General features: G+C 34.0%; 1 protein-coding gene across 1 annotated transcript in view; it reads left to right on the top strand.

The window, feature by feature from the left end:
* The first annotated feature begins 3,298 nt into the window (after positions 1-3,298).
* LOC141633031 (uncharacterized) overlaps positions 3,299-11,364 on the top strand; it is a 29,155-nt gene continuing 21,089 nt past the window's right edge. The window contains exons 1-2 of the mRNA XM_074445528.1: positions 3,299-3,851; positions 3,956-4,933. Coding sequence (XP_074301629.1) covers positions 3,299-3,851; positions 3,956-4,933 — 1,531 coding nt within the window. The remainder of the gene's footprint in view (positions 3,852-3,955; positions 4,934-11,364) is intronic.

The following is an 11,364-nucleotide window of genomic DNA, read 5'->3' as shown; positions in this document are numbered from 1 at the left end:
TCAAAATATGGTTCTCCAAATGATGGGAGACCAACAAAATTTCTTCACACAAATTCTAGAAGAGAGCCAAAATAGGATTTGGATTACTCAACCTCATATCTTCCTCATCAAAACCACACTTTCAAACTCACAAGAGCTCATGGAGATTGGATCTTCCCACTTCACATCTTCTTCATCAAAGGTCATTGCCTCAAATTCACATTCATGGTCAATGCTCAAGGATTGGTGGGAAGTGGTTACTTGGGTTTTTTATTGGGTTGCCTTCATTTGGGCAATTCGAATTGCCAACTTCTCACCATGGGTAACAATGCTTTGGAGAACATTATTCCTATTTTGGCTCTCTTCTAGAACTTGTGTGAAGAAATTTTGTTGGTCTCCCATCATTTGGAGAACCATATTTTGAATGTCAAAGTTGGGCTCAGCTTTTTTTTGTGGTTGGCTGTGAAAGTGCTCATATTGTGGCATTTGAAATTGGTTGTAAAGTGAGTTTTGGGTGGGTGGTTGTTGTGGGTAATGGGTGTGGTGATTTTGATGGGGAAAGTTGAGGTAGTAGTTAGGACTTTCATTTTATGAGTTGTAAGGTAGGTTTGTGTTGACTTGGTCCTCAAACTCCCCATACCCATAGTCATACTCAAAAGCTCCACCACATGCTCCATATGTCAAGTCTTGAGCCATCATCATAGCTAAGACAAGGAAACAACTACAAGCACGGAAACTACAATAAATCAATAAGAACGACCTAGAGGAACAAGTTCCTCAAGGTTAAAGCACAATTAAAATAGACACACATGTAATAACTTAATCACATAACACCGTCCCCGGCAATGGCGCGATTTTGATGAGCGTTTCATAGTTCACTACATCAAACACATTTATAATCTCAACAAACAACTAGTTAGTGGTTAAGTCAAGGTCGATCTACGGGAGGGTGTGCTTTGGGTTCTAAGTCTATCTATCTCAATTTATGCTAGTGTCACAATTATTGGGGTTTGAAGTTGACGAGTCTAAACTAATAAAAGCAATAAGGTAAAACAACCAATAGATTAAAAGATGTAAACAATTGATTAAGATACTAGGATGTCATGGGATTATAAAGGAATCATGGTGAGATAGCATAACTCGTATGAAGAATTGTGTCCCGGAGCCGAGTCATTTGTGACTTTAAAACACCTACAAGACGACTTAATTATTCCTATTAAACTACAGGCATGATAAACTAATTCTCAAAGAAACTTACGTCTCGGAGCGGAGTAGTGTAAGACTTTACAACACCTACAAGTCGACTTGGGTTTTCCCTACTTAAACTATATGCAAGGTCTAACAAGGCTTGAGTTTGTTTATATCTTACCAGCCTTGTTGAAAGGATAAGAGAAACATGCTAGGTTGTCAATCAAGCATTTCATCAATCATGATATGTGCATAAGTTGAAGAACAATAAGCAAGCATTCATATGAACTCATTAAGCATAAATCTATCCCACGATTAACTCCCCTAATCCCCCACTAGTCCTAGTTAAGTAACTACTCACACATTATCATGGAAGACATGTTAGTAATGGTGTCAATCCTCACAATAAGTATAAACATGATTAAAGAGTGAGGAAATAAACAATAAAGAGTAAAGAGTAAAGAGATTATACCAAACTTAAGGTGAGTAATTGGAAAGGAAAGAATAATAGAAGAAAACTTGATTGATTGATGAAGTGTTGTCAATTCTCCAATAATAACCCAATAATCTTCAATTACCCAATAATAAACTTGAACAATAATTAAGGAAAGATTAATGTGTAATTTTGTGGAATGATTGAGATTAATCTATTCTAATCTACTCCTAATGAAAGCCTGGCCTCCACTAAGAGGGCTTGGTCTATTTGATTATTATAAATGAAGTATATATAGTGGTGCATCAATAGGTTAAGAAATGGTAGATTAGTAAATAACATGCTTAAGTGTTGAATAGAGCTTTGCAAGTCCCGCAGGGACATGCGCGTCCTAGCTTGCAACTCCGTCGAGGACAGTCTCATCCTAGCTTGCAGAGAAAAGCTTGCTGCATAAGGATCCGCATGAACCGAGTGAAAACGCGCGTCATGAGCTTCAACTCGAGTGGGTTGAGATTGACCCGAGAGGGTTGAGAAACAACTGGAGCGGGATGCTCTTGACCTGAGCGGGTTGAGCTGCAGTTTCCCTTTTTCTTTCTTTTAAGCCTTTGATCCTCCTATATAATCTTTATTCCTACATCCTTGGTCATCATTCTTGCCTCCTCTCCGTACTAGTCCATCCAAGATCGTTAACAAGCTTTTGAATATGCGCGAGAATCGGGAATTCCGTCTCATTATCTCCTTTCCTATAAAACATATAAAATGCACTAGGAAAGCAAAATAGTAAGGATTTGACGGATGAAATGGCAATAAAATGCTATATTAGTATGCAAAATTAGGTTCAATTAGGGGACTAAATGTGCGCAACTAAGAGCTATGTCAATGCTTAATAAAAATATCCCTCATCATGTAACTCAAACCTCATTCACTATCCATAAGTTCAAATGTTCGACCTAGATCACGCATCACTCATTATCCACAAATTACCTCATACCAGTATTTTACTCAATTCAAGACACCTTATGCAAGCTAAAGTCACTTTCTTCTAATCCTAATTTCCAAACATGAATCATACACCTAACAATGTACACGGTTCAAATTCACTTCAAACAGACAACATACATCAATCCCAATAAAACACATGTTTCACATTCATAACTCTCAAGTTGCATACCCCTCTTCATATGAATGCTCATTTTATTACAGTTCAGGTGACTGAACTAGGTACAAGATATAATTTTTTGCTGTCTATTGTTTATGGCTCTAATGATGATGTGGAGAGACAGGATCTCTAGACTCATCTGAGGACTATGAAAAATCAATATCATGGTCCTTGGGGGGGGGAGGGGGGGGGGAGGGGGGGGGGGTATGTGGGGACTTCAATAATGTGTTAAATTTTAATCAGAGAATTGGCAATGATGTTCTACGGGCTGATATTTCTGACTTTAGAGACTGTGTTCATTATTGTAGTTTCAATGATATCAAGGACATGGTGCTTTCTTCACTTGGAATAACAAGCAAGCTCCTGCTACAAGGGAATTTTATAGGATTGATAGATTTCTGGTGAATGTTGAGTGGATGGATTTATAGCCTAATCCTTATGCACATTTCCTCCCTGAGGGGTTATTTGATCATACTCCTATTGTCTGCTATAGGAGTATAAGTAGGGAGAAAAGAAAGGGTCATTTTAAGTACTATAATATGTGGAGCATAGATCCTAAGTTCAAGAAAATTGTGCATCAGTCTTGGAACTGTCAGATAAATGGGACTCCTATGTTTAAATTGGTGACTAAATTAAAAAATCTCAAGAAGCCTCTGAGAATGCTTAATAGAAATGGCTTTTCTGATATTGGGAAAACAGTAGTTGTTGCTAAGGCTCTCTTCGAGGAGCTTCGACTGGCTATGCATGCAAATCCCACTGATTTGGGTCTTCTTGCAGCTGAGACTGATGCAACTGAGTCTTATAGGCAACCGTGTAAAATGCACCATAGCTTCTTATCTCAGAAAGGTAAGGCTGACTGGTTATCTCATGGAGATGAAAATTCCAAGTTTTTTCATTCTCAGATCAGAGCTAGGCAAGGTCATAATAGAGTTATGAGCATTCATGGCTTAAATGACTTGCTGTACTCCACCTGCCCAGAAGGGGCTTTTTTGGACTATTATAAAAGCCTTCTTGGATCTTACATGCCTATAAGGCTGTCCATGTGCCTACTGTTAGGAAAGGGAAGCTACTTACTGTGGAACATCACTCTCTGTTGCTTGCTGCTGTGACTGACATTGAAATTAAAGAATGCTTATTTGATATTGGGTCCTCTAAATCTCCATGACCTGATGGATATTCAAGTCAATTCTTTAAAGACTCTTGGGAGACTGTTGGGGGTGATGTCACTGCTGCATTTAAGGACTTTTTTCAGACTGGTCAGCTTTTAAAGCAGGTGAATACTTCAACTTTTACTCTTATTCCTAAAACTTCCAATCCTGCTAGTGTACTGGAATTTCATCCTATTGCTTGTTGTAACACAATTAACAAGGTGTTGGCTAAGGTTTTATGCAATAGACTTGGTAAAGTCCTACCTGACATAGTTAGTGAGAATCAAGGAGGGTTTGTTCAGGGTAGAAACATTGTAGAAAACGTTCTTATTTGTCAAGATTTGGTAAGACTATACAATAGGAAAGCTGCATCACCAAGGTGCTTAATTATAATAGACCTCAAAAAAGCTTATGATTCTGTGCAATGGGAATTTTTACATCAAATGTTGTATGCTCTCAAGTTCCATAGACACTTCATTGATCTGGTATTGGCATGTGTGACCAGTCCTAGTTATTCTCTTTCAGTCAATGGAAATAATTTTAGTTTCTTTAAAGGGAAAAGAGGATTAAGGCAAGAGGATCCACTCTCTCCCCTCCTTTTTACTCTTTGTATGGAATATTTGTCCAGGATTCATGCCATTGTTGCTCAACAGGAGGACTTCAGATTTCATCCTTTGTGTGGCCCTACTCGTTTGAATCACCTCCTCTTTGCAGATGATTTGCTCTTATTCTGTAAAGGGACTGACTCTTCTATTATGTGGATGCTTAGAGCTTTTGCCGCCTTTTGTGTTGCATCTGGTTTATGTTTGAACAAGAATAAGTATGAGATCTACTACAATGGGGTAAAGACTGATACATTGGATGCAATTTTACAAGTTTCTGGGTTTCATAGGGGTACTCTCCCTTTTAGGTATTTGGGTAACCCTCTCTCTTCAAAAAAATTGACAATGAATGAGTGGATGAAGATCATTGATAGGATTGTTGCTAGGATTAGGGGGTGGGGAACAAAGCATCTATCCTATGCTGGTAGATTGGTTTGTTGGAATATGTGTCCTCCGACAATAATGCGATCACAATTGTCGATCATAATGATCACATGTCTGAATCTCATTTTAAGAATACATGTGGGATGTAATCTTTTACTGTCAACTGATCCACACATATCGGTAATGATTGGCTGACTAGAGTTTGACATTACTGTCATGCGACGGTGGTGATGAGTTTATCCCCTTAGGTCATACCTATAGGGAAATACTTTAAATTGATTATTTAATTAATCGTATGCCGATACGAGTTAATTAAATTGCTTAAAAATTGACGGATGATTTTGAGAGTAAAATTAACGTGTCTTATTGTAATTCGATTATATTAGATACGGTCTAAGTAATTGAATTGTTTTATTACTTAGATAAAATTATTTTTTACGAAACAATTTAGAATTGAAATTGAATGAATAATTTATTATAAATACAGGACGTTGTAATTTATAATTTAATAAACCGTTTTGGTACAAGTAATTACGAATTACTAGTCGATTTTGTAAATGACATATTTTATGAGTATGTTGATTTTTAATATGATAAAAATACATTACAAATTCACATGTCAAATAACATGTCACATATGTCACAAGTGACAAATGACAAAATAAAATGGACCTCCCATTTTATGTCATATGTACCGAATTTATGAAGGGAGTATTAGGTTTATATTGTGTTTTTATTTTGAGTGGAAAACACAATGATAAGACCTTGATTGTAGCCTTACATACCTATGTTTTCTTGGGTAAAAAAACTAGCCCATGCATTGGGCACAAAAACTCCCTCCAACCGGTTTTACATAAAGAAAAGGAAAGAGTTTTTCCTATATTTTTTTCATTCATTCAATTTTATATAATAGAATTTCTAGAGTAAGAAATTACTATTCTCTCTACATCTTATGACATTTATAGAGAAATAAAACCTCATAAAAGCTCTCTCTTGAACCGAAATCTCAAGAGCAAAAAATCACATTTTTGTGTCAAATTTAAGTATGATTAATATTATTACTAGATCAAAATAATATTAGTTATTATGAGTTTTCCTTGGGTATATGCTTTTGGGAGAGATTCTAAACTTGAATCTTGTTCTTCCATTTATGGAGTGCTCAAAAACAAGAAGGAGATCTTACTTGTGCCCAATAATCCGAAATATCAATGTAAGAATGATGATTTCTCCTTAATATTTACTTATGTTTGCATGCATAAGATCTAATTAATTTTATGGCTAAATTAATTTTGGAATATATATGAATATGTTGTAATAATGAGATATAGATTATTAACAAGCGGTATCATGAGCCTTAGGTTGTTTGCATGCAAATCGGTTATAGTTTTTCCGAGTTATACGATTAACATATAAAACTTATAAATTTGTGTAATTATGATATATCACGAGATTAATTATGCATGTTAAATTTTCAGATCCGAAAATGTATTTAGGATTTTTTGGTTAATTTATGAATTTTTATTGTTCATTTTATAAAATAAGGGCATTAAAATGTGATTTTGTGATAAAAATGCCATTTTCGGACTAAAATTAGCTAAACTTTGAATTTTTCAGTGGTTTTTGGATATGATTTGACATATATTATTGTTAAATGACCTGTAAAGTTTCATAATGTTTGGAGTTCTTATGCTCCAAATATGGTTTTTTCATCATAAAAATCGAATTTAAATGAAAAATAGGTTAATATGAGAAATATTTCGAATGTGGTCATAGAAATTTAGTATGTTGTCACATGAAATTTTACAAGATGTGTGTAAAATAATAGGCTTTAATGATGTCTTTATACATGATTTATGATTTTTTGATGAACAATAGCATAAATAGTGACTTTAATTAGTGAATAATTACTAAAACATACTTCATGACTAAGGAAAAACGTCACATGTTGCATTTTATTACCTATTTCAGATCTAAAATTGAAAAGTTGATAAATATAATTTTTCTCATGTTTTTATGATTATATTTGTTAAAACCGATAAATCGCAACAATGTTTTTCCCGATAAATTTCAAAATTTTTAACCTAAGTTTTTGAATATTATGAGTGTCATGGTATTTTTCCAGAAAGTTCATGTGTTTAAATTTGAAATTTGAAATTTATTTGAAATTTTTATGATTTATTTGGAGTTTAAGGCATTTTATTGTAATTTTGAGTCCATTAATGAACAAATTTTGAGAAATATAAGTTAATTATTGTCAATATGTTAGTGGAGACTAATTTTGAGTCCTAAATTGGTTAGGGTAAATAACTTGTGCATAAATATGTTTTTATGTAAATTATTGTGATTTTAAAAGGTTGAATCACGAAAATCCGTAAAAACCGATTAATATACGATATTGGCTCCTTAAAGGCGATTTAGCATAAAATTGGGCATGTTCATACATAATATAATCCTGCATTTATTTATGATTGTCATAATTTTTATTTATGTAATTTTACTTAGTATGGCCTTAGTTTTTAATTGATATTACCCGAAATGTATGGGAATATCGATTCGGTTGTAATTTATTTTGATCTCGTATCACCGTTTTGTAATTTAATAGATTTATTTTATTTTAATTACAAATGTATAATAGGAAATTATGTAATTTGTTATGTAATTTATTTATTCCGGAGTTCCTTGAAGACGGTGCCACTCAAGAAGGCGATACATAAAGACGGTGTCACCTCGAGATGCGTGCCAAAACCGAAGTTCAAGGGACCAATGGAGTTGGTTGCCGAATATGTAATAGTTTATTAGATTTACTATTCTAGGAAGGCCATACTAGGATTTAATTTATGCTTTGCATTTTATTTATATGTTGCATGCATCGCTAAATCGCCATAACTAAAACATGCATCATCTTTTAATCGAGTTTATCGACCGTGTCAATTAAAATTATCGTAGTTCACCGCTTTAGTTCACTTAAAACGTGATAGATAATAAATTAACATGACCTCTCGCTAAAAATAAACAATTGAGACTTAGCCTTACCAAAAAGTAGAAACCATGAAAACCTATTTCGCGAGGGAGTGAACTCGGCCCTACCGGGGTAAAAACCTTGTTACATAGGGGAAGTGGGTGCTAAATGTCTTTCCACCGAATTCATGTTTATAAGGGATGAATCGGCCCTACCGTGCCCAAGTTGATGTGGATTCGGATTATGGACACATTTATTCGAAATTTGGATTGAGCTCAACGGAAATATTCGTGACCGTAGTCGCATGTGTTCCGGGCTAAAGATAAATGTTAATGTAATTTTATCGACCAAGAGTTCTAAAAGTAGAATCGATTAAAGAGTTAATCCACCGAGTTATATTGATAAGGGATGAATCGGCCCTACCGTGCCCAAGTTAATATGAATTTGGATCTTGGAATCATTTATTGTAGTTGGGTAGAGGTCACTACATAAATGCTCATATCTCGTTAAATTATTTACAAGTATTATTATAACGATAAATGTTTTGTTTTCCACTATTCGGTTATCATATTGTTCTATTTATTTACCACAATTCATATACGATATCATTTCGAATTTTGATTCAAACCTCCATTAAAACATCGTAACAAAAGACAAATATGAATCTTCTTCTAAACACTACTACAAATCCAGGCAACTACAACGCCCCTTCAACAACGATTATTCACGAAAATCACAATAGACGTTGTAGAATGTATGGCGCGAATTTTACTAAAATGAATTACAACGGGTATGGTTATAAAACCCGTTGTTATAAGTTTTAACAACGGGTTACACATGCACAACCGTTGTTAATAATTTGGCGCAAAATTGACGCAAAGTTAGTGAAAAGTAATCACAACGGTTACTTTTGGAACCCGTTGTTAAAACTTATTTGACAACGGTTGTTGATTTACAACCGTTGTTAAAACTTATTTGACAACGGTTGTTCTTTATAACCGTTGTCAATACCTTCCATACTATAAACCACACAAACACAAGTCTGCTACAGCCACACAACACAAACCTTAATACACAAAGACAAACCCAGCAGACAAACACAAACACAAAACACACTTTCTCATCGTCTCTTTCTCTCTTTCTCATCGTCTCTTTCTCTCTTTATCATCGTCTCTTTATTTTTTTTGCCGTCACTGTTGATTTCATCGTCTAATTATCAGGTAAATCTCGCCGTCACTGTTGGTTTCATCGTCTTTCATCGTCATTATTTTCTTTTTCTAATTATTTCATTTGCATGTGTATGTGTTAGTTTTTATCGACCATTATGTTATTTCTTTAAGTATTATTCGCTTAATTCGTCTTTAATCATCATTATTCGCTTAATTAACAAAGATGAAGCAAGATGACAGAGAGGAATGCCGATAAACATAATTAATATATATATATATATATATATATATATATATATATAATAAATACATAAATTTAAAAATAAATTACATTAATAAAAATGCAATTCTTATATTTTCATAGAGGGTCTTATTCTCCTCTATGATATCCGTCCTCTCCTCCTTGGCTATTTGGAGGTTCCGTTCAGCAGTTGCTATATCGTCATATAGCTGCAACTGCTGTTGCTCCGTCAAGCCATCTTCTTTGGCGTCCTTCAGAATGGATCGAGCATTCGCAAGGTAGCTCCTGAAACTTTCCTCAATGTGGAGCAACCGGCGGATGAAACTGTTGTTGTTCTCGATCATAGTAAGAGTCTTAAGGATGATATCATTCATCTTGTTGGAGTTTGGGGTTTGTTTTGAAAGATTAAGTAGGGTTAATTTATTTGGAGTTTGTTTTAGCAGTTAGGGTTTGGAGATGTATATAGTGAGATAATGGAAATGTTAGTTGAGGTAATGCATGTATTTATACTAAGCAATGTGTGGGTTGAGTTGTTTTTTAATTAATATATATGTTAGGAAGTTGTGCCATAATCATCATCATATCTCTCAATGCTGCTTCAAATCTTCTTACTAACCCTTCTCATTCCATATTGTCCGTTCATATGCACAGTGATGGCAGTAATAATGCATGCATCGGAATTATAACGGCCCATAATTATGCATGCATCTAGTAATATTTAATTTAATATTTTTTTATTTTTTAAGAATAAACAACAACGGTTATTTATTAAAAAACCGTTTTCTTTAGTTATAACAACGGTTTTGTATATTACAACCGTTGTTATAACTTTCCCCCAAAATTGAGTGACACTTTCCACAACGGGTTTTTATATTTAAAACCGTTGTCAAAAGTTTCAACAACGGGTTCCTTAAGAAAACCAACCGTTGTTAAAACCTTTTACAACGGACGCTTTAACAACGTCTGCTTTTTTATATAACAACGGTTTTTAACCGTTGTTATAGCCTGTATCTGTAGTAGTGAAAACCTCGAATTATCCTTTGTAAGGATCTCTTGTGAAGAGTATAGATGGAAGTTATTTGTGATCAAAAGGGTTTTTGATTCTTGACTAACATATCTACTTACAATTGTTTCTCATATGCTTAATTAAGTTAAGTACTTTGAAACGTTAAAACATTTTGGTAACTAGATTTGTTGGAAATCAAAATTGACCAAAATACCGCAACCACTTCAATGAAAGTTTTAAGATTAAAACGAACGAATGAAGAGTAGTCTTCATGAATTTAAATTTTGCTTCTATTAGCAAAGACTCATTGAAATGAGTGGGAGCATTCTCTTAAACCTTTAAGAAAGGGATGAGGTTCAAAGAAGTAAAATTAGAATGGAATTGAGACAAGGTAATGTTAAAAGTAAAGTTAATGAGAATACCGATACTAAACCTATCAATCCCGACCGATAAAGTTTCCATTGTCTTAATTGTTGGACGCTAGAAAGGAAACTACCCCAAATTATTGATGAATTAACAAGTTAGTTGTGGGACATCTAATGGGACCTTCTTCTTTAAATGTTTATTTGATTGACATAAATTTTGCTAGTACTACTTCGTCAATATTAGAAACCGGTGATGGTTTTCATCATTGTATTTGATACATAGGATGATTAGAATATGACGACTAGCAACAATGATGTTGAGAGATAGAGTCATTATGTACTCAATCTAGTTTTGGGTTTATATTTATACCTTAATTATGACTATTAAGTGAATAAATTCTAAATAAGAATATAAACTTGTTAAGATACAAAAGGAGGTTTCACTTTTGTGACCCTATACACCATGTTTTGATGTATGGCTAGCCCATTATCAAGGTGATTATATTCTAAACCAAACTAGAATGATATATCATGAAGATGATGCAAGACTCAAAATTGGTAACCTAATATTAAACCTTAGATTCTGGAATGATGAACGCAAAGAGTTATCGAGTACTCTTAAAACCATTAGATCTTATGGTATATGCGTATCTTGTATTTAAAGCAAGATGTCCCGTGCCTTTTGGTTGAAAAGGAGATCGAGATTGTAAATCATTGATCAAATATAGGTT

The sequence above is a fragment of the Silene latifolia genome, chromosome Y (assembly GCF_048544455.1).
Source record: "Silene latifolia isolate original U9 population chromosome Y, ASM4854445v1, whole genome shotgun sequence".
In the NCBI taxonomy this organism is placed as follows: Eukaryota; Viridiplantae; Streptophyta; class Magnoliopsida; order Caryophyllales; family Caryophyllaceae; genus Silene; species Silene latifolia.
The sequence above is the reverse complement of the archived record's forward strand: the minus strand, read 5'-3'. Positions and strand labels throughout refer to the sequence as shown.